The 25017-nt window shown below is 39.0% G+C and overlaps 1 protein-coding gene across 2 annotated transcripts in view; it reads right to left on the reverse strand.

Moving 5' to 3' along the window:
• Nucleotides 1–641: 641 nt before the first annotated feature.
• ADAMTS5 (ADAM metallopeptidase with thrombospondin type 1 motif 5) overlaps nt 642–25017 on the reverse strand; it is a 46845-nt gene continuing 22469 nt past the window's right edge. Inside the window, exons 3-8 of one of the 2 annotated variants that reach the window (XM_027791175.2) lie at nt 20463–20630; nt 14202–14485; nt 12814–12997; nt 12202–12377; nt 11182–11357; nt 642–7673 (exon numbers count right to left, since the gene is read on the reverse strand). In XM_027791175.2, the coding sequence (XP_027646976.2) occupies nt 7100–7673; nt 11182–11357; nt 12202–12377; nt 12814–12997; nt 14202–14485; nt 20463–20630 (1562 nt within the window). In that variant the 3' untranslated portion in view covers nt 642–7099. The other variant, XM_055801732.1, reaches the window with a different exon arrangement.

A 25017-nucleotide genomic window follows, 5' to 3' on the forward strand; every position in this document is an offset into this window, starting at 1 on the left:
ATGAGAAAGGATAAGCAAGAAATCAGCATGAAAATTGAACTGTAATGCATAATAATAGGGTTCTATTAGAAATATAAGTCTTGGTAATAACCCATCTTAAGAGCTACACTTCAACTGTCTCACCAGCCCAATCCCCTAATTACTGCTCTTATCTTTCCTGCGACACGTATGCTGTGCCACCACTTCTGCACGTATCATACACGGCCATTACCTGTTCCGGCAGGCTTTTCCTCCTCTTAGATTAGTTTATATGGCTAATTATGAATCTCATTCTGAATATCTAATCCACTAATTCTGCAGGATGTTGCTTTTGGACAGATCCCCTGGATTTCATGGGGACTTTGGGGAGGCTCAGATCTCAGTACGTACAGTCTTTCTGAACTGCAGCAAACAGGAACTTTGTCCAAGGCTCTGGAAGGGCACCGAATGCCACTTCCTACGCTTCCCTGTTCAGTTTCATGACTTACAAATCCACTTTGACAGAACTCCACTCCACCACAACTGAAGTACAGTGTTTACATATAGAAAGAATATTTATGTTTTAATGCAGGGATCAGCTCAATCTCTTTATGCTTGTCTGTCTCTAGTGGGGCACAAATGGCACACAGTAGCACACAAACATACCATATAGAACACAAATGTTGGACCTATGATACAGTTTATATTTATTACTTTTACTGAAATCACAGAATCAAATGTTTTAAGATTACAACTGGTAAATTATACATAAGTAATAGTTTACAAAACAAAATATTGGCCTTCAATGTGTCACAGTACAGTGTAGACCTTGTACAATTCAGTTTAAATGAATTTATATTTTGCATAACATATTATTTATGATGTAAACTGGCTGACATAGTAGTGCTCTAAAAATGTTAAGTCTCTTTGATTAGACACATACTGGGATGAAAAAAAATTTTGTGACACATCTTGTGTTTTCAAAGGGTACTGGTATTTCAGCCAAGTTATCTGTAATGCACAAAGTGACACTTCCCAGAATATGCTGACACCAATAGCATGTATAAAGAGGCACATGAAATAAACTAAGCAAAACCAAACATTGTGCTTTCCTTTTAGTCTTCCCTACAATACCTCTCTTGTTTTATCTTATCTGATGTTAGGCCGATGACCTGGCAACCGAAATTAAATGGATTTACTGCTATACAGGAGTATACACTTTCTGCAATTTACTTGAATTCAGTATATTATTTCCTGTATCTGATGGGATTTTAACAGTGCATATATGCATATATTCTTGACCGTCAGTATGTTTCATACGATAAACTATCTGAAAATTTCACAGTTCATATGATAAATTGTGTAAACCAGTTCCTAAAAATTAAGACAAATTATGCTGTCACTTAAAGTGGTCTAAGTCTGAAGCAGCTCCTGCAAAGCCAAAAGACGTAATGAAGTTACTCTGATTTCACACAGGTGTAACTAAACCCGGTGTAAATATTTTGCCCTGTGAGTGGGAGTAATGAAGACCCAAGTACCTGTTTGTGTATGTATGTACATGTATGTGTTTATATATTAACAAGTATACACATGCACACACAAAAAATACGCATTTTCATTTAGCCATAGTTAAGTTCTACATGTGCCCATGTGTGTGTTACAACACTGACTGTGCAAGGCTGATGTATGTGGAAATTATCTTAGTGTCCTTATAGCAACTCTGAGCCTCTACAGACAACTTGCAGGGCAAATGACATTGTGAGTTTAGTTTTCGAACTGCAACTCTGCAGTGTGAAGAGCAGCGGAACATTATCACGGTGTTTGGTACAGTGTGCCTGGAGAGAAGTGCTTATACCCACTCCCTGGAAGACTAAGAGTATGTTTGGGGCATTTCAAATTTTGTATGTTATCACTGAAAACTTGGACTTGTAATAACATCTTCTAAACCCCAGAGCTACATGTTGTGGTGCCAGCTGAGGACCTAGTAATTTCTCTTGTGTTAAGAGTTATTACCAGTCCACATGATAAACCAGACACACCTGCATTTGCAACATTATTTGATGCAAGAATGTTGAACTGATACAAGCTACTATCAGTGTACCCACAGCAAAAAACCCTCTTGAAAATGTTACAAATGACAAGTATGAATGCAATAATGCACTCTGGCAACTCTATAAAAACTAATCACTCAATTAAAAGAAGGAACACACCCCTCCAAACAAGCAACTTTCTTTAAAAAAATCACGGTCCTTGCTCAGAAAATTGAATTTTGGCTCTTGGCATAGGCTCCATCTTCCTCAGTGTCGAGGAATAGCAGGGCATTCATTAGCACAAGGAGAAACACTCACCTAAACATATTGCTGAAACCCCACAATTATTAATGTTCATCCTTACGAGTCCTATTTAAAACCTGTCCTACCAATTTCAAAGTCACGGCTTATCGTCATTCCCTGGCATTTTGGAGTGGGTCTTAAGTGAGGAAGTGTCACCCGCTGGCCGTCACAAATTCATCTAAAGCCTTGTGGCTGCTCTGGGTCTCCAGTAGTGCTGGACTGCAGCAGCCACTGGGCAGAGAGGCTAAGCTGGAATTTAACTTGTGTGAATGCGGGCACTGATAAGCAAGGTAACTTTCACCAGTTTGAAATAGATTATCTGTGGTCTGTATTACTGCCCTTACTGTGAAGTTGCTACAGAAGTAATTTGTATTGCTAAATAACCGACTGTAGAAAAGCTGTAGGTTTGTCTATATTGCAGTTTTTTCCTTACGCTGGACACAATACAAGTTCCCTTGAGTTCAGCAGCAGTTGGACTGGATGGAAAGTGGAAGCAAACAGATATTGTTATGTTCAAGGAAACACTGGGAACGCTTTACAGGCTTTTTTGCATCTACCTTTGCTCGATGTGGTGCAAAGAGGTAGAATACAATGAAGTCAAACATTGCAAAGCCTTCCAAATAAGGCTTTTGATTTTTTATAGCTATATATACATATCTATAAATGCATATAAATGGCAGAAAGACTGAAAAAGCAGCTTTCTTAATGGTCCAGTCTTCATAAACCAAATCATACATTGTTTCAGATACATTTTTAAAGAGGCACATGAGTTTCTCTACGCTGTTTTCACTTAAACGTAAGAAGCTGCATAAGAGAAGACTCACGTGCTGTCCTGACAACTCAGAGAAACTTCGTTCACATACAGAGGATGCCCATTGACTAAAAGCCTGAACTTGCTCCCACTGAAGTAAAGGGTAAGACTCCTGCCAGCTTTGGTGGTAAATCATTGAGGCATGCAGCATGAATTGCATGTGCCTATGCAAGGCAAGCCTGTAGCCTGGCTTTTTTAGGAGCTGGTATGGGGTTATTATTTTGGTCCGCAGACCTTTATGACTTGCTGGTTGAGAGATTTTCAAAGTGAAGTGTAACAAGGAGCTTTGAGCATGAGGTGTCACAAAATCAAAAATCTATAACTTCTGTAAGAAAAAGATGGTAGCAGAAAAAGAATATAAATCTATACAGTGTGCACACATGTATACACATATACTCCTGTTTCATGCAGAAAGCTTTCTAAATAAAAACATACAAAAAATAACCAGTGCCATACATTATGTAAACTCACAAGGCGTACTTTCAACACAAATCTGAAGCATAAATTAAAAGAGCAAGAAAGAGAAAGACAGAGACGACAGCAAAACATTTTAAATATAGAATTTGCACAATTGGTACTTTTGTTAAATAAGAATAAATAAATTCATTACATCTGTTCACATACCAGTTGTAAAAACAATAAATTATTTTATTTTTTTTCAGTGCTGTGTTGCTTTTTATTTTTTTACAGTTGTGATTAATCCACAAGATTACTCCCTCTCCCCCTTGTGATAAAACTGTTTCCACAGGAGGGCAGCTAATTTAATTTCCTGTATACAGTCAAACCAAAGATGATGTAGGCTTTTTCCTAACGAGAACGTCTTATTTGAAAAACAGGTGCTCTAAAAACCACCAATGCTTAGGGGTCCAACTCCACCTAATGGCACTGGAGATGTGCCCCAAAAAGTCAGCAGTGAATTTAACACTGAGGATAGTTTCTTTCTACGCAAAGAGTAATACTCCATGTTTCTATCCCCTACACGCGTTTTATGAATTCTGTTTGGCAACACTTGGTAGTAATGTAAACAATGACGTAACAGTGTGAGTGACAAGGAATTCAGTTGAGAACAGAAGTTGAAAGGACAAAGCCACATACCCTGCACCAATTTTTCATTCATCAGTTACATGAGACAGCTATGACTGACAAAAGCAAAGGCTGGAATTGGAAACTGATTAGAAAGAACAGTTAAAAAGCAAGTGTTAACTCGAGCAGGCTGACCTAGTTTAACTTACACTTTTAGGGTTGCTTCCTCGGTCTATCCCCTTTGCCCTCTCACCACGTAAAGGCAACTACTTTTTGCTCATGTTAATTTGCTTCATTACTATGCTGGTGAAAAGAGAAAAGTCACTATAGTGGTTTGATCTCATTTACTTGTCATAAATAAACTCTTCCTATAAAAAAGATACTCTTGATCTAAGGAAGCTGGAAGCTTTAAATTTATACCCGCGTACGATATTACTCTTCTGGAGCCTGAATAGCATCCAAAAGCTTTAACCATCCTGTTGAATATATAATAAATTATTACTATGATGCAAAGACAAATACTTGCATATTCTCCCTCTATTATAATAAAACACAGGAAAAGCAAATGCCGCTTAACGCAGCAGCTGTATGCCGAGACAAATGTAAGTCTATGCTGAGACACATTAAGTCTCCTTAATTTTCCTCTCACGATGGTTTCTACTTGTTATGAAATGTTTTGAGAGGTTCTAGAACATCTGTAATACATACATAAGAGTAAAAATTAGATTACTTGAAAGGAAAATAAGACACTTCAAAGTGATCTTATGTTAATAGGTAGAGAAGGCATAAATCTTAACTTTCCAGACTCTGCAAATATTCAGAGCCTTGATCTCAGTTCTTAGCGTGGGATCAGAGATTAAGTGGGGAATTTTCCTAAAGATCCACAGTTTTGCATAGGACTACTCCTAAAAAGAAGGCCACACCATTTTTGAAAACTGATGATGACTAGTAACATTCATTGGTAATTCATTTTGCCAGAGGAGGCAGCCCTGCCCCTATTACTGTTTATTTAGAACAGGGTACAAAAATAGATACTTCCCCAGGTTTCATACTTGTAGATACAGCAATGCTGGGCTGTTTCGAAATCATCACATGCTTTCTAAGAGTTCATACAAACATGCCACAGTTGCAAAAACATGTTTGTGTCAGCCTGGAGCAAGACCTGCCCTTGCTACACATGCCAACAAGTTTTCTCTACTGATTCCATGACTGGGATTTTCAGAACAGCCTGGGGTATTTCAGAGCTTGAGTACCACTGACTTACAGCTGTGAGGCTTGTCTGAAAATCCTCCTGCAGTCTCCTCTCTCGTGTGTGGATGAATGAAATAATAAAAGACAGATGGGATACTATTTTCGTTAGTGTATTATAACCATTTCTTTTGGTACCTGTTATCCTCGGGCTTAATTCAAAGCCTGCTGATATAAAAGGAAGCAATTTTATCAGGGTTGCTATCAGGCCTCCAGCTGTTACCTGCATATGGTGAAATGCCCATCCTTGGTCACAGAACTTCTACCAAACCATACTGGGATTTAGAAGTTGCTGCCAATGAAAACTATTATGAGCTACTGCCTGTACTGTGGAAACAGTCTTATTGATATTGGGCAAGTCCTCCACATCCTGATGTGGTTCGACTTCCTAGTGACCCCTCTTCCTCCCAAATATGGTAGATATACAAAACATGAATGCCTTTTATAGCTCTAAAAAAACCCCAAACACACACAAAACAATCAAAAAAGACAAATAGATACAAACTTTTGCTGGTAAGATGAATACCAGAGTTAGACATGATGGACAAAACAGTGATAAAATATTAACTGCTTGCTGTGTTTTTTTGACCTTTATAGCCTCTTCAGAAGATGTAGGTACATTACACATTGTTAGATTCAAGGTGGAAGCCATAGAGAAAACAACAGAGAAAGCAGTTGAACACAGCCTCAGAATATCTGAGTTAGAAGACACTTGATTATCTTACCTGTAATTTTTGGTTCTCTAACTAGTTTCTACAAAATACAGTATGCCTTTATTTTATGGAAAGAAGCAGCTAGCAGCTCTTGCTCATTGACAAGGATCCCAAGCTGTGACACAGCTGGAACTAGTGGAAGGTTCACAAGCAAAGTGTACACAAATTCCTCCCAGAAGCCAAATCCTCCTTCTGTGTGTGCCTGACATATAAATGGTGAGGAGTTGCTGATGGTGCTGGTATTTGAGCAATGTACATGTGGGAATCCCTGGTCAGCAAGCTGCTGCAGTGCTCCTTCTGAGAACTTATTGGTGGAAACACAGTATTCATCACAGAATAATGATCTGCTGTCAGGAAATTCCTAGCATGAAAATGTGTTTCCTTTTGTCAAAACCAAAAGGTATTATTTTTTAAAACCAGCAGCAAGCTCTTCATTTTCCAGTAAAACATCTGCAGCCCTTTCTGAAGAATGGAACAAGTCCACAAGGGCTGCAGATATACTTTGGTCAATCACTTTGCTGATGTAGTTTGTCTTTTGATTTTTTTAATAGAACCAAGTGATATAAAGTGACATACCAAATGAAAGATATTTACAAAACAGTATAAAATAAGCTACTGTGGTATCATGGGTACATGTGACATTTTCTAAGGACATACTGTATTAGAGGTAGGTGAAAAAGGGGAGATGATTCTGTAACCTTCAAATAATCCAGGATCCTCCATTCACTAGTTTTTCTTCTTTTGCATTATTTTATTTTATATTTTTGCAGACACAGAGGGCTTATAACAACTTTAATGCTTCTTTTTTTTTTTTTTGACATATTTAGATCACCCTACTATTATTCAAAGCAGTGCACATCTTCATTTGGTCCAAATAGGCAGATTCTGCCCATAATTTGAGACTGTATGTAAGTACATTGAAGCCTTTGCTTCTCTCTGTCTGGGCAGACCTAATACCAGTATGTCAACAATGGCTTAATCAAACCTCTTTTAAAGAAGATCAGAACCACAGGTTAACACTTTTTCAACAAGCACTGTTTAAATGCTGATGGTCTCTGAGAGAGAAGACATCCCTTAGCTAATTTTCCATGCCCGTCTTTGCACTGGACAGTCCTGGTGTGCCATCCCGTGTCGCACGTTCGAGAACAAGAAAGCCACGGCCCTGTAACCCAGCGTGGTTGCATGAGCTGTGGAGTTACTTTGCTGCTGCTGCTGCCACTGCTGGTGACAGAATTAGTCATTTGCCCTTGCTTCTTTGGCACAAAGAAACTATAGCGGACATCCACTGGCTGAGTTGGATCAGTTGCAAGTATCTGCACAATAAGAATCTCTTTTGTGGCAGAGTGTCCCATTGCGTGCAAGAAATCATCTTTGTGACTCCAGCCGCTGTAGTTCATGACAGTCCCGTTGATGTCAATGATTGTTTCTGATGTGGAGATCATATATTTTCCATTGACAAGGTACTCACCGTTTTTCTTTTTGAGGGCCAGGTAGGCAGTGAACCTGCTCTGGTCCTTAGTCTTGAACTGCCGAACTTTGATGTGAGTTGCCCCTTCCGGGATTTTCACTACATCTGTGTAGCCCTTGCTGAACGAAGGAAAAGAACAAAAGAGCATTCAGTAGCTAGCTCGCCACAAGCCTCGAGTCTTACAGCAACGCCTAATGAAGTCGTGGGCGTGACACACCTTGCTTCGTTTTGGTTCAGGCCCTGAATCCATCTGGCTTGAGGCGCATCTAAGATTCATTTAACCAGGTTCCACTGTTTGTCTATTGTATCGTTCTTTATGTTTTTGAAGAGATCTCTACTGCACTTATTTCAAGTTGCTTAATCTTTAGCTTTAGTAACAATTTTATGTGAGTCAGATACAAGAGGAATGAAAAATAACAGATAGCTTATATATTTCAGCAAAGGGTGGGAGATATGAAATACGATGCACGCTTTGCCTGCCAAGGAAAAGATAATGAGATATGCATTGGTTACAGCTGTTTCTTGCTGGTTTTGCTATAATGATGATTAAGGAAAGCAAGAGCAGAGGAACAGCTGGGCAGAGGTACCTTGGGAACATTTGAAAATAATCTTGATCACTGAGAAAAAAATTGTTTACTTTGAAATTCACAAAGCCAAAGATTAATTTTCAAGTGTCTAATATGGGGTGCACCCAAATGTTTAATTTGTACCATCACAGAGTCCTCTCCATTGCTACTTACTAAATATCTTAATTCAGATTTTGAAAAAGTTATTTAACTTTTCCACCAAAAGTGACAAGCATTCAAAACCTGCAAGTCTGCTGGAACTTAGCACTATCTCAAGTATGTTATTTAGTTTAACTTTACTGATACATAGAAAAAATCTAAAGCCTATACAGAGCTATAAGCTACCAGCTGGACTTTGGAGACCTGATTTTCATTTCTAAATCTGTGACAAAACCATTTTGCAAATATCTCATATCTGAAAAGTTTAGCGCTGAAACTTCTAGGAAAAAAAGAATGAGAAGATATACTAAAAATATATAAAAGTGAAGGGGTCTCTTTTGGAACTGTTTAAAGGACAGACTGCTAATTTTTGAGAGTTTTTGACTGCACAAGTAGAGACCACACAAACGACAGATTAAACGTCTGGTCTATTCTGCTGCTATTTCCAATTACGGGACAACTGAAACTCTATTGGTGTAGCATCTCCAAAAAGCTGAAGGAATATGGTGTGAAAAACAGGCTGGGGGGCAACTCTGCTCTACAGCACTGCACAAATCTTTTTACATAACAGTTGCCAAAATAATTCTGTTAAAATATGTTATTAAAGTTACAAAATCATTTGTTCAAAAACGAAAAGCAATGCTGGAACATTTAAGTCATTTACACAAAGAACTGTAACACTCCATGTGCACAAAGAAGCACGGCAGCCCTAATTCTCCTCTTTCCAATTTTCTGACAATTTGGCATTACTGCCTTGTGATGAAAGTTCTTAGGACACAAGTTTTCCAGAAGATTATGTTTTGACTGCTTTAAAAGTAAGAAGTACAAACAAAAGTTACTGCAATTTTCTGCAATGGGAATTATTAGTTTCTCCTTGTACATTTAATAGTTTTCCTGGATATTTAATGTACAGACTGCTACAGTTTGGTTTATAATGGACATCAATGCAGGAGCTGCTAATTTTCAGTGGAGAAAAGATAATTTTACTGTAGCCACTGCCCTTTCATATGTAAAAACAGTTTACAGACAATTACTATTCCACTATTTTAATGACAGGTTTATTTTAAAGTCAATTACTCACAGGCTAAGGGAACTGTCTCAAACAGTATTTCTAGTAAAAAAAGAATCCTTGTCACTCCAAAATTCAATCAAAATCATGTTAGAACATACTTGTTACTTACAGGTTGACTATTACTTTCTAAATGAGGCAACTTTCTGAATGCATTGAGGTTGAATTAGTATTTTACTCTCCAACCAGTCTCATTTCAGTTAAAGGTGTGATTTGAGGAGTAAGATGGTAACCTCATCGAAATAATTATAATAGAAAATCTCCATTTCCAAATATACCTATGCTACAAATCTGGCCTCACTGAAACTGATGGAGACCCTTTAAGATTTTTGCTGGAGCTTGGATTCCAGCACGAGGATCAATACTGAACCACATGAAATATATCTCACACTTTCTTCATTTACACATCCTAGACATTTCAGTATTGACAAACTGGAAAAGATTTGGTTTATATAATTACTAATTCGGATGGAAAGTCATTCTTTTTGGCAGAGGTGTTTTGGCACCCTTAGGTGAGTAATCATTGGTTTACCAGGAAGAAAATCAGTTATGCTTATTTTTAGAATAAATTCACTCTCAAAGCCATTTTTGACCACAACTAATCAGTGTTTTGAAATGTATAGAAATAAAAGGTCATTTCAGAAGTCAGATTTCAACTTTTGATAGCTTTCAATATCCTATGTAAAAAAATGCAAGATATAAAAGAAAACCAAGTTTATGTACATTTTTAAAGATGATACACTAATGCAGTTACAGATACTGAGTAGAAATTGTCAACTGAAAGTTTCTAAGAGTAGATCAGTACAGCAGTCCTTTGAGACCTTGGAAACTATATAAATGATATTTAAAAATCCTCATTTTTCTATGAATCTTAAAGACTTGAAGAGGGAGGGAAACCGGAGTGCAGACAGAAGGCAGACTTACTTGAAATTGGTATCTCAGTACAAAGCTTAATGCTGCCCGCAATGTGGTCAGGGAAAACCATGGAGGTGTTTCTTTTTATTTTACTTGTATTAAGTTTTATTATAGTTAAAAGCTGAATTCTGACAGAAAAAGGGATAACTGCTATAAATATTTTCAATATATAAAAAAAAATATCTATCTGGAGATTGATATTTTACCAATGGACATGAAGGGACATAGCAAATGCCATGCTTAAACCTACATTTACTTCTGACAACTCATCTAGTCATCTAAGCTCCACATACACTCAGCAGTGTGAAAAAGTATTTTTTGGGTATAATCCTTCTCAGCTATTAAGGAAGGCTTTCACAGCTGCTGTCTGCTTATCTCCACTAACTACACAAGGAATACGTATCACTACATCAGGTGGGATGTCCTCATTGCTATTCAAAGTTAGATGAGATGAAACACATTCTCAGCACATAACTTGCTAACACAGCATCATCTGGGAAACGCAGAGTTTCAGATATACCCACGTTAATCTGAACCCAACAACTTTCTGATTCACTCCTCTCTTCCCTTTCCTCTCGTAACCATAAGCCATCTGACACAGCAAGATTAGCAAGGAGCACGTGATGCTGTGCCTTACTGTAGGCAGACTTCCCATTAATGGGGTGTTCACCTGTATTACTGGCACTTTATGTCAGAAATGAACTGGGCACAGTGTTTGCCAGTTGATTATTTGCCAGTTTCAGGGTCATTAAAAGGACAGATGTAAACATCTGGAAAATGCAATGAAGCACAGGTAATGTACTTTTTTGCTCAATCTTCATATGAAAGTAAATTGCATTTAGAGACAGAAAGAAAGCAAGCACATAGCAGTTACTATCTGTACAACAACATACATTTACTAATACTCAAGATCAATACCTCTTTTTGGTAAAGGTTCCCATGACTTTTGTGCAGCTGGAATTGTCTCCTCCACACACACCACATTTGTCATACTGGAGCTTTGAACCAATGATGCCATCACAACCAGTTCGGATGCATTTTCCCCGGACACAGACTGAATTACTATATGGTCGACATTCAGTACCGTCAGTTACCTAGGCAATCAAATGACCATTAGTTAAAAGTACCAGGGAAAAGATTTGCTTTTGTCGATCTGACTGGCAAACCCCATTTACTTATTTACATCACCTATTCAGAACAGAGCGCCTATCCTGACAGGCCAGACTTGAGTTTCTCTAACATTCCCAGCACAAAACGATGAAATTTAGCAAAAGGCTGAAAGCAATGACAGATAATTCCACTGAAACACACTACAATGACCCTGGCTTTAATAATGATCTAACAACTTTATTAAAAACAGTACTTGTAGATAGCCTTGCATTTGAGCTATCTACACCTAAATGTTACCTTTGTAGCATTTAGAGGCAGAAAATTGCAAGCATAAGCATGGAAGACATTTCAGTTCAAATTGCATCTGATATAATAAACTGACTACAAGTCACATCTATACTAATTGGCTAATTATTCTGCAGTAATTGGCTCCATAAGAGTTATTCTGAACTCCCTCAACATAAATCAGGGTAAAACTTACTCTCTTACTTATAGTATTCTTTTTTTCCTCCAGAAAACCCCAGAATGACAGATGACTCTCCAGGCAGAAACTCCTTCCTCCACAACTGAAAGCAAACTAGTGCAGAACGCACTAAGAGGCCCATATTTTTCATGGATCCACATACTGAGATGTGGAGAAACTTACCTCATTTTAGAGGCCAGTTCTAGTCCTAATGTATAACCAGTGGGTCAAGCCATTAAATCTAACCACACAGTTAAATCTTTGAATCATATGACTAACTTCTTTTCCGTTTTGTAAGGAACGATTTCTAAGACACAAGACATTTCTAAACTGGAGTATGAAATCATGATTGGAGATGCCATTACCTTCTGAGAAAATACCACATAATAGCCAGTTCCTTTGGCTCGGCAGGTGAGCTTGCAAACATCCCCGGGAAGTACTCCAGCATACTTGGGGACCCATTCAACAAACGTCTTGACACCCTTTGCGTCAGACTGATAGCCATTCCTTGCTTCACACTGCTCTTGTCGAAAAGATTTAGCTGTAGAATTATTCACATCATTAGTGACTATTTCAGATCATGCTGCAAATATCATTACGCCCATCTATTATTCCCACTTATTTTTTACGTAATTTTTAAGTTACGTCACTTCACCTCTTTACTTGGAACTGGCCTTCAAATGCTTCAACTGTTTTAGCTTGGAAAGCTTCCCATGACATAATAAGCACTAAAGGACTATAGTTTGCATTACGGTTCATTTTCCATGACTGAAACTTCTTTTCATTCAAGTGTCCTTTCTGTATGGTGTCAGGGTGGGAATGGGGGAAGAATTACAGTACTGTATTAATGACGAATGTCTTGCCTTGGTAAATACAGTTTGGAGAAATGACAACGGACCTTTGTTGTTTCCTTTCACAGTAGATATTAAATATTTACTATCTATGAACTTAAGAGACTGGAGCACGAAGGCACTCACCATTTGCCGGGCAGGGTGCGACATTGCAGGAGCGGTAGATGGCCCTCTTGCCGGTGCAGTACCGGCCGTTGTTTCTAGGAGCTGGGTTATTGCAGTGACGATAAGCAAACTGAACTCCTCCGCCACAAGTACGGGAGCACTGTCCCCAAGGTCCCCAGGACCCCCAGTTACCGTGGCTTGAAGCCTGCAATATATGGAACAGTGGGAGGTAAGGACATTATCCAAGTATGAACAAAGGTGCTACATCTCAAAGACACTGCTAATGTTTTCCTCGATTGAAGGTGACTCCTTGGTCATTTTAATGAGGGGTAACAGTCTTAGGAGCCTTCTTTCTCCCAGCAGAGTTCATTTCTGTCTTTTACCTGCACATTGATACACCTCATTTGGCACCGTGCATGAAACAAGTCAGTACCAGACCTTGCTCTGCACAGCCACCTTCAGCCTGTTTCATAGCAGACACCCATGCACCAGAAACACTGTCCATAGTCTCATGTGTTGTGCTCTTATTTTTTACTATTCCTACCAACAGGGCCCCTTAAACTAGCTCCAGGGGATTTGGCTCCCAGAATACGTTCATAAGAGTAACCTATGATTAATTAAATATAATTATTGTGATGGGTAGGTATTGCTTTGAATTACTGGCAAGAGATGGAGTTGTCAGATACAGTTTGCAACTCTGCTCAATTGGCTACCTAGAAAGAGTACTGCAACAGCACGTAAAAGTATATAATTCCATAAAAAAGGGTGTTGTAAGGGCTGTAACTTGATCTGAATGACTCTCATGGTAAGCTCTGCATGTCTTCTGTGGGCTACTGTCTACCCAGTAGATTTAGAAGTATCTGAGCTCTGCAGCTGACAGCTCTCATGAGCCTGGGGGACTCTTCAGATGTATAAAGTTGACAGAGGGGACTTTGTCATTGGAGGTACAAACTCTTCCGATCCAGAAATTGTCTTCTGGATGAACTTCATCCACCTTTCTCTTCACTACAGTTAGGGCCCTGGAGCCTTTCAGGTGAGGGCTGTAAATTAAATTTACAGATTTAATTTATCTTGCAGTCCATTGCCAAGAAGTCAGGAAGCTAAGAATAGGCCCCTGACAATTTCCATTTGCCTGAGACCTGACTTACTGAATGGACAAACCTTCCACTCTGAAGGGATGCTCCCAATTTTCCACGAATGAAGGCTTTCACACTTTGAGAAGAAATTATGTTTCCTGAAACTCAGCAGCACTTTTCCTATATCCCTTACCACTATCAGTCCAATTACATGCTAAAAAATAAGACAGCTTTCAATTTGACTTCCATAAAGTCCCTTTCACTCCCACAAAAATCAACGCCTTTGAGGATCATGCCTTCTAACATTCCCTAGGGTCACAGCTGGTAACTTACTGAGTAGTATTTCTTCTTGGTTTTGTCAACACATTTTCCCTGGAGGCAGATCCTCCCTTTTCCACATGGTGTTCCCTCCACAGCAGGCAGCTTCTTAGTCAGACAAACCATCTGACCTTGGCGCACAACTGCACACCAGAGGCGAGAGCACACATCCATACCGGGGCACACTGTATATTCGGGTCCAAACGCCAGTTTGCACTGACGAATGGCATCGTAGGTTTGGCCGGGAAGCTCCTCAGGACCCAGGATGTGCTTTCTTGGTTGGTCCAGCAAACAGTTACCTAAAAGAGCAAACCGACCTATTATTACTCATTTCCTAGTTTTCTCTGCAGTGCTGCAAATCTGTCATTCAAGTTAGGCAGACCGATAATGACAGCAAACCTCATTCAAAGGATGCTGATGTGAATGGAAAGGCTCTCTGAGGTGTCTTCAGGTTTTGCACAAGGTCATACCATTGCGACTGCGTTCTCACCCAGCAGCATACTCAGTGCCAAGCTGCCTATTTCCAATTTGAGGGTGTAAAGGAGTTTTACTCAGGTCCCTGTGGCCTTTCATCCTGGTTTCCTTTATTTGAATCGTCTCTGAACACATTCCACTCTATTCATCAATTTGTGATTTAAGGAATGATTAAGACTCATGGCAAAGTAAGCAAAATTTTCATTTGAATTTTGAGACAATGTCAGAAACAGTAAAGCTTCTAAAGGGATGCCAGAAAAATCACAATCAGCAGATCGGTAGCCAGTGAGGCACTTAAAAAAAAAAAAAAACAACCAAGAAAAAACCCCCAGCAGATCAAAAGAAAAATACAAGCTGCATATCAAAACTGATGTTGGTGGTAAATCTGGACTGGGCTTTCCTTGTAAGGAATGATACCTGGCTGCTTCTGGAATTAGTTTGAAGAGGGCTATCTGTTTTATACAAAACTACATGAATAACGGAAAGAAAAGAGAAAAATAGCATAAACAAAGAACTGTATCTGTGTTTTCAGATATATGGCAGAGGTCAACATTTGTCTGGCCCACTCTAAACAATGAGAATTCACATTTACATTCTAGAGGATCTACTGATATATTTTTTTTACTATTGAAAACCTCACTGGTTGACATGCAGAACTATTTATTCAGTATAAACTCTTTTACACTTCATGAAAGGGGTATGTGGTCTGGGCAAGCTTCACTTATCCTTGGCCAAAATAATTTACCACAATTTACCTCACTTTGGAAACTACACTAGTATTCTTCAGTTGGATCACGTGTGAAAAAAAAGGTTATCTATAAACACCTCACTATTTACACAAAATGGAAGAGAATTTCAAGCTATGGCAGTGAATTTAAACAAACCAAAGACGCCATCTCTCAATGGCTTGGTTTTTCCCTCCAGAACACACACTTACTGCAATTATTTTTTTCCTCTAATGACTAAGGCCATTTAGCCAAATCAGCCAAAAATTATTTCTGCATCATCACTTACTAGCAAAAAACCCTGTCTTGTTAAAACTGTTCCATTTGTCCTTTGCTGACCCTGATTCACCCCAGCCTTATCTTTAATCTGAATTACCCTGACTTTTTTAATGCAGACAAGGTGTGCCAATGCTACTGAGGAGCTGAGTGCCCTGAGATAAAGATAATTAAAAGTATTGAGGCTTTCAAGGCCTGTTGTAGTGTAAAATATTAGAGACACAGTGAGGAACCACAGATTTTTTTTTCCTGGAGTTTCTGAAAAGCGCATAATTGGCAAAAGTTGCTGTGAAAAATATACTTTGTAGAAGTAACAGCAGAAGCCCTACTTCATACACCTTGTGATTAGGGAGGAAGCTAGTACAGTGTTAGGGCAGCGGTAGGAAGGCACTAGCACGTCGACATTCAGTAGTAGACACTACTGTTGTATATATACTGCAGTCTATTGAATTCCCAAGTGGAACAATTATTCAGTATTTTAAAACATCTTAATAACACTTAATTTCACCATGACAGACACTGCTGCCCATCACTGAGATCTACTGTGACTGAAATATTTGCATATACTTGATCTGTCAGTCATTCTACTTAACCCATTTGAATGCCTTTCAGATGTAACGAAGTTTCACAAGCTTACTTAGCAAATACAGCATTTTCCCCCCTCCAGAACACAGGGGAATGAGATTCAAACTTCTCCTTAACTGATACTGCTCTGAGGAAACATGTATAATTTCTATAAAGCCAGGTGTTCCAGCTGATCTCACATGATAAATTCAAAACTGAAGATAGCAAAGGCCCCTAAGGATTCCCCACAGGAAAAATAGTGGCAGTGTCTATGTTTAGACAGGTTGCAATGAAGTGCAGGTGTTTCTACCGCCAGCTGGTCCAACCTCCTACTTGTCATGGTAACAAAAGACAGAGTTACGAAGTCGGAGAACGGTTTGCCCTGGGCCCCCTAGTTGAGAAGGCAGAGAGGGCTTCAGTCCACTACGTTATATTGCAACATACAGAGTACACCTATACTGCTATTCCCATTTTTTGTCCTGTGTACCAAAGAACATCTGTGTGCCCTGGGACACAGCAACATTGTTGGCTGATGACAGTATTAATTAAGCCATCTCATTATCTCCTCAACGTTATGTGTAATATATGTGGAAAAAAATAGGCAGAATAAATCTGTGCTGGAAGCAGTTTACCAGGATACACGTTAATTAAACCAGAAATAGTCCTTGTTTCAGGTTGCACAGAGCACTGAGTTCTGACTAAACACAATAAATCGCAAGCAATCATACCACAGCCTAGTTAGTGGTTGGCATGACAATAAAGGCAATTAGTACCTTAGGAGAGGGCTGGCTAAAAGCAGATGAAAATAGATGTCGCTGTCTTCTGGGCACTAACTGAGCCTTTTCTTCCTAAATGTCAAACTGCCGTCTGGGCTTATCTCATGAGTGTAAACCCAATAGTGATATCATGACAATGATGTTTATAGTTCTCAGAGTGAGCCTCAGGGAATCAGCACCTTGATCTTCCCCAGACCTCCTGGTTGACCTTGGATGGGACATTTATACTGGGATTTATTCAGCTGACTTTAACTGCATGTGATGCTGGTATCTGCAATTCAGTCAGCTGTCAGATGTTTCACTACTCAGGCAAATGAGTTTATGCTGCAATTCAGCACCACTAATGGAACTGATGAGGTCAGTCAAACCACTGATGCCACTGATTAGAACCCTCTGCACTACGATGGGAACTTAACTAGCCAGTTTAGCAGTAGCTACCTACATAGTAAATACCCACATTTTATATAGCAAGTCCACTCCCCAACATCGCTTTCCAAACTCAGAAAGTAGGAACATCAGCACTTGAAAAAGTGATGTTAAAGAATTAAGAGAGTCAAGACTGTAGTGTTTTCTGTTACAGCACTATGGGATGAATATCCAAATCTATATGGGAAACTTACTTAAAGCTTTGATAAGACACTGTCTGTTCTTATGTAATGGACTATTGCTCACAGATCCAAACTTCTGGACTTCACATTTCACTATGCTTACCCATAAGAAGCAGAAGATGAAGCACTTTTATTTCCTTACACCAGTGCTGCCATGCCCTATTTGTCACAAAGCACAATTTATAACCTTATGCCTATTCACGCCAAAAGCCCAGTGCAAACTGCTTACGTGGCCTACCAGAGAATGGAAGAGTCTCCTCTTGTTCAGGGTTTCCCACTTAAGCTTCCTGTGACTATGCAAAATTCAATCACAAAGATCCTAAAAGAAAGTCTGGTGTGTGAATATCTGTATTCTTTTGTTGCAACTGCTGTTTTGTGCCTTTCTTACCTACATTAAGCCTGCAACACTGCTCAAAATTACACCTGAATGGTTATGTTTTTTCCCCTCTGCCTAGCAGCACTTGAGAGGGAGAGGATTTTCTTCTTTCTATGGGAAGACTGCAGGAGAGCTCCTTCTTGAAAACAGAAGGGAGGGAAAAGACTGCAATGGTACGACAGTACACCTGCCCCAGCTAAGCAAAAAAATGAGCAACCCAAAAAGCAGACATATGCTTATTCTGAAGGAAAGACAGAAATATGGCACATTTGAACTGGTTTATTATCAGCCCAAAGCAGTGTGAAAGGCGGCATCAGCATGCTTTGCTAGGATCCTGTGGTTCTGGTACACTCAGTGTACATTACAAACGGGAATTATGGAGCTATGGATTCATCCACTGGCTGGAAGAAGAAAATAAAACCAGAAGTTCCCTTCCTAAAATAACACATCTCCTTTCAACACAATAATTTGAAGAAACTGCAATTTAAATCATTGACTTCTATTTTTACTTCATAGATACTGTTTGTATTCTAAGACAAATTTTTGATTTAAAATAAATAACTGAAAAATTATAAACTCTAACAGAAAAGAAAGACTGTTACTTAGAAAAGGTCTCTGAAGGCCTGATCTATCAAGAAAAGATTCCTTCAACACTGTATATTTGAAATCACACCAATAGCAGCAGTAAGAAAATTAATTCCCTGAGGACTATGGAACTCTATGATGAGAGGTTAAAATTTTCTATGAATTATTTCACCATATCGATAACTGTTTGAGACTACACGCTTGAGTGATAACTACTGATGAGTATTAGAAAGGGCAATGTACCCTAACTCATCCATTAACAGACTGGCAGATCCTAAGCCCTCTACATGCAGTAAAGAACACATGATTTTCTGAAGAGTGTCAGCAGCTGAGGACTGCCAAACTTCTTGTACACGAAGTCAGCACTCATGACTAACAAGGAGACCATAATGCAGCTCTGAAGGATGGGAAGCTCCTACCTAATTTTACTGGAAAAAAACCTGGCAGAATTATATTCTTAGACCTGTAAGACTAATTGTTACAGCCTTCCCTTACTTCCACATTGAGACTGGGTCCAGCTCATGGATAAGGGTCCAAATTTCAAGCATCCCTCCAGGTACAAACAAGCCAAAGGTTAGGTGGGTGGGAGAAACGCTCTTTTCTTTCTATATTGTTGGAGAAAGTAGCTAGCTGGATACATAGTAAAGAGAAGAAGTCAGGTCACAAAAAAGGGAAAAAATGAGAACAACGTTTCTACTTGCCTGCAGCAGGAAAGGAACAGAAGAGAAAAGATAGTTCAGAGTTCCTTGCACTCTTCAAGAAGACATTCATGGATGGCGAGGGAGGTCCCTTTTTTATTTTTGCCCCAGTGAACTGTACTGTACCTCAGTAACTAAACTCAAAAAGAAAAGCTCTCTTCATATCTGGAAACTAACTTGTAATATTAAGTCAATGCCAGAGCAATATGGGCCACAAAACAGGGCAGTACAGATTAATGGATCCAGTAAAATTGAAAGAAAAAATGAAGTCATTCTTCAACAGAGGAAAACAGGAGAAAGTATCTCGGAGAGCACTGAAATTAGCCAACAAAATATTTAAAAGCAGAAAAGCCTTTACATTCAGCAGACATACCATACTTTTTATCCATAAGCATTTTGGTTACCATAACAACTTGATCCATTCACTCAATTATGTCATTTTTATCTCAGCATTTTGGAATTTGAACAGTTTGTTTAAGAACTGCAGTTGCTTTGGGAGCACAATGAAGACTTTAAAATTCATTACAGAGGGAAGACTATGCTTTTTTATTACCACTTTTGGAAAATGAAAGTCTTGCACTTATCCTCCAAAGGGTAAATGACATATTTAACAAATACTAGTTACACGACATAGAAGGTAAGCTCCTGGCGCAGAAGTAATCTTTTATCATGTACAGCAGAGGAGTCTTAATTTTTGCTTACAGACCCTCTACATAAACATAATAAATACAATGGTATTACAAATGTCATAAATATAATGGCATTATAAGTAAAAGAAATGTCATTAATAGTAAGAACACATACACTCTGCTAGCTGTAGTCTAACACTATGTAGAGCATTATCAACCATTTTAACTTCTGTGAGGAAAAAGCCATTTCCTTGTGTCCTCTGTTTGAAGTACTCTCTGAGCTATTACCTATGGCATTTGGGAAGACAAGACTAATTCCATGCTTTTGAAAAAACCTCTCCATGTTCCAACCAAATTATTGCCAACACACACTCCATCAACTCTTTCTTTTCTTTCATGCAAAGGGAGGGTGAGACTCTGCCAGCCTTTCAGAACTTTGCCTGGTTTTGCAAGCACTTCCAAGATAGACCTGAAGATGAAGAAGCTGGTACGGAATGTTCTTATTAAAAAAACAGAACGCAGTAAAAATTAACATGTAGCTGACACAAGGTGTGATAATACATACCATGTCCATCATCGAAAAATTCTGTTATAGTTGCTGAAGTGCATTTGGACCAGGGTTTTGAAGCATCAATGCTAGTCAGAATGGAGGACATCAGGCGCTTATCTTCCATGGAGCCGAAGTTCTCCTCACAGAATTTGGAGTCATCATGAGAAAGCCCAAGCAAATGCCCTATATAAATGAAATAAATAAATAAAATGACCTGGCTATCCATAACAGAGTTTACCAGCTGGAGCTCACAGTCAAGGTAAAATGAATTGCATAATTTGTTCTCAAATTCTGAACAGTAGCCCAAAGCAGGCCACTTGAAACAAGGTATCTCTCCTTGAAGACAGAAAAACTGTGACAGTTTACGCCATTACATATAGCAAGGCAGTAATACCATCAGCTGACATGTCATTGAGCTGTGCTAACTGAAACCTGATGAAGACTAAAGTGAACTTTACTAATTTATATCAGTCAAAAATTTAGTTCTTACTGTTTCACCAAATCATCTTCAGCAAGAAAGCCAGATACTTCACTCTGTAAAGATGTTCTGCAACTGTTTAGAAAAGTGCTACAATATCTTCCTAAATGGACAAAAATGCTAGTATTTATGGAGCAACTAAACAAACTGTATGCAAATTCTTAAAGTGCGCTCCTCACTGAAGTGCAAGTACCCTGTAGAATACATCAAACAATCTGAATAATGATTTCAAATAGTCTCTTCCACTTAAGTCTTGTCTTGTGGAAGGGTTCTTTTTAGTGTTGTTTTGGTTAGTGTTTTAGTTTTGCTGCTTTTTATTTTTAAATGTATATGCTATTGGAAATTTATACTCCAGAACACAAAAGAATGTGCACACAAAGCAGCACATAATGGAACCTGCAAAAATCCTTAAAGTCCGGGGGAGTTCAGTCCAGTGCTATGTAAGTTCTTGAAAGTGTGACAGCAACCTCTTCTGTAGATCAGTGATCCCCATCTCTTGTCTCTGGGCAACAATAATAGATTGCAGGCCACACGCTTTGTTCCCTCTGTAAACATTAGGATTAATTTTTAATTTCTATGCCCACACTGGATTATTTCACAGCCAATTTACTATCCAAGAGGTAGAAGACTGAATGTGAACAGCAGCTGCAGGGAGTTCAAGGCTGAACTTAACACTCACGTCTTCAACCTAGGCCAGAAGATGATTCATCTGAGACCCAGGGCTGGACCAAGAGTGCTTTAATGATAAAGACAAAGACTACCTACCCATCAAAGCTGCCACAGAAGAAATTAACTTGATGGTCTCAAACAGCAGCTGAAGAGACACATTGTATTATTCTGTAATAACTAAAAGCCTGCTGTGTGCCATCAGCTTCAAGTTTTGGTGTAACTGCTGTAGATTGGCTGTAAGGTGACACAGGTAGGGACTGATAAGATATCCATAGGAATAGGCTTGACAATAGTAATAACAACAGTAATACCTACCATACAGGCTGGAAAAGAAGAAAATCAGGAAATTTTACCTATTTGCCTTATATAAACTTGTTGTTACGCTGTTTTCATCTGCTCTGGGGGAGAAGCCAAGAGGAACGAGATGGAGGCAGCACTCACTGGCAAGCTGTATCTGAGATTAGGAAAGTTGCTATCTGACCAGAACTATGTGTTAAGGCTGCCGAAGATTAGAAATCAGGGTTTCTGTCTTGTGAGAGAAGCCGAGGTAGCATCTGGCAGCCTTGCTCAAATGCTGGGTTCCTGAGCCAAGGGTGGAGCTACAGGAAAAGTGACAAGAGGACTTTGGTCTGTCACTTCCAGTTGTAACAGTGATGGCTGAGAACAGCCAGTCTGTCTTCTGCAGCTACTGAATCCTCACTGGAAGGGAGGCGGGAAGGAGAACGAAGAGGGCTTTTCTCTTTTTTTTCTTTCTTCCCCTGATGGGCACACATTTATCAACATCATTCAAATACAGCCACTATTTAAATAAAAGGACCTGTAGTATTTTAAATGCTAGCGAGAATTTTTTCAAGGAACCTGGGTTAACACTTAGGACAGCTAATACTACTTTGCCTGTTACTACTGTTGCTAATTGCTATTGCAATTGCATCACAAGTACATTGCTGCAAAAAACATAATGAATCAAACTTTCATACAGAAGGCATGTCTAATTACTGGTGTGTTTTATATGCAAAACTTGGGCTTTTCTTTTCTGATAGGTAAAATCACTTTTCTTTGACAATACTTGTTATATATGGGCCAGATAATACTACTTTTATTTCGTGCTGAGACGTGGCTGAATATCAGTAGGTATATGTCACATTTCAATCTGATATAGCACTATATAAATACTTGCTCTGAAGAGATGACAATGTCTGTATTTTTAAAGCCAAATGCTGGTGTTGAGCAAAATAATTCACTAGTAAGATTATTATTTCAGACGCATTTCTCTGACAGAGTAACCAAATAATCAGCATACCACTTCTAGCCCACTGAACAAATTCTGTGGAAGCATCACAAGCTGAGCATTCAAGGATTCAGCAACTACTGTGCCAATGAGGACTACCTCTGATTTTGCCAAAATCCTAGATACTGACAACGAGCGTCTCTTCAGGAAATGCAGATTATGTTATTTTTGGCTGCTGTTCTGTACAGTGTTATCACTAAGCTTGCATTCATGCTAATGCACTGAATGGCACCAGGTCACACCCCATGTCTGAGAACTACAAGCAGAGCTGACAGGTTAATGAACTTCAACACATGCCTAGTAGTAATATAACTAGAACCATTTTCTGCTGACATTGAATAACTCCTTGTAGCATGTTAACCAGTGCCCTGCTAACTTAAGCAAACATTTACTAGAGAGGGCTTCAGGCCTATCCCCTAGCTTTTGTTGATGGACACTCAACATGTGGCACAGCTCCCCCTTTACATCAGAATGACACACACTCTGCTTTGCAAAGCTGTTCAGGAGCTTCAGCCAGTTTCTTCTATTTACTTGAATCCATGCACCTGAATATTCATATACATATGTATATGATATACATATAATATCAATTAAACAGAAATACTTGCAAAAAATTAGCCCAGCAAGCAAGAAAATACCATGCTGGTTAGACCTAAGCCTCGCTATAGCAATCTTCTCTGAGACAACTTGCATGCTTAAAGGTTGCAGGAGGAATGCTTTTGTATTTAATGTCCCAAGACTGTTCATAGTTGTAGAAATTACTTCACTGCCGCATGCTTGTGGAATAAAGTAATGAGGTTCTGTCAGTGGAAAAGGAGTTCATTTCTAAGTCATTGGACTTGGTACTAAACAGCTCTGGGAGAATAACAAAAGCTGGAGAATTTTCTAAAACATTCAGCAGACTAATGTCACATGGCACAACATAATGCACGTTCAGTGTAGGGTATGAATAATAGTTGGGTACAAACCAGCAAACTGAGAATTTTTCATAGTGCTTAACATTTTATAGCACCATTCAGGACAACCAGAACTCTGTGATATGAAGGACTCAGTCTTGTAGGGCAGAATTCAAATTTCTTAACACCCTCTGACACCACTCTGCAACACTCTACCCATTTAAGATACAACTTTGCTCTCTATATGAATTCCTTTCTTGCACCAACCTCATCAGCCCTGGCTTTGGAAAGACCCCTCTGTCTTTCCTACGTGCATTTTTCAGCCCCAGCTCCTCCTGCAGTGCAGTCTGTAAGCAACCCCAGCTTAGACTACCTCCTATCAGAGCAATGCGGTCACACCACATCAAACTATGGAAATCCTACAGTCAGACAATATGAATGCCCCTGGAGAAGGCCTACAAGTATATTGTGCTTCAGCTTGCTCCTGGCTTCCCTAGCTAAAGATGATGTAGTTTCCTTCCCTCTCTATACTGAAAGATGCTCTGACTCTGCAGAGAATGTTATCGTTGAACTGTGGACTGAAGTTGTTGTTCTTCCCTTTTTTTCCTCTTTCATACAGACAAAAAAAAAATAAATCCTTCAGATATGATAAAGCTTGCAGCCAAATTTCAAGCTCTTCACTCTGAGCATAGGGACTGAAAATTTTTCCATAAAATGACTGCAAATTAGTGTCCCTCTCAGAAGTGGCTGGACAGTCTCTGTGGAGAAGTTCTGAGTAAATAAATAAAATGAAATGCTTCTCAGGTGACTATTCAGCACAGAACATTTCATCCCAAGTACTTTGGCAAAAGCGCAGGGAACTGCAATAGGGTCATCTTCTGGTAAGTGTCAAGCTACCGGTTTCACCTTTAATTAGACTGCAGCATAACTTCTATACTTTACAGTGATAAATGGGGTGAACTGAGGATATACCGCATTAACCGTGTCTACTTTGTCATATTAAATCAGGGTATTGTTCTAATGCATGACAAGAACTAAGTCACTTGGCAGATTTCAGCTTTTTGAGGAGAGGCTTCCCAAAGTATTTGTGAATCTCTCGTTACTTTTAAATTTTTCAAAAATAATATTTAAAAATCGTGACAAGGAAAGAAGCAGTAAGTAGCAAGTAATTGCCAAAATATGTAATTCTCATTGTCAGTATTTCAGCTTCTAAATCAGCCACCAGTGATAGTGAGGATA

The sequence above is a fragment of the Falco peregrinus genome, chromosome 4, assembly GCF_023634155.1.
Source record: "Falco peregrinus isolate bFalPer1 chromosome 4, bFalPer1.pri, whole genome shotgun sequence".
Taxonomy (NCBI): Eukaryota; Metazoa; Chordata; class Aves; order Falconiformes; family Falconidae; genus Falco; species Falco peregrinus.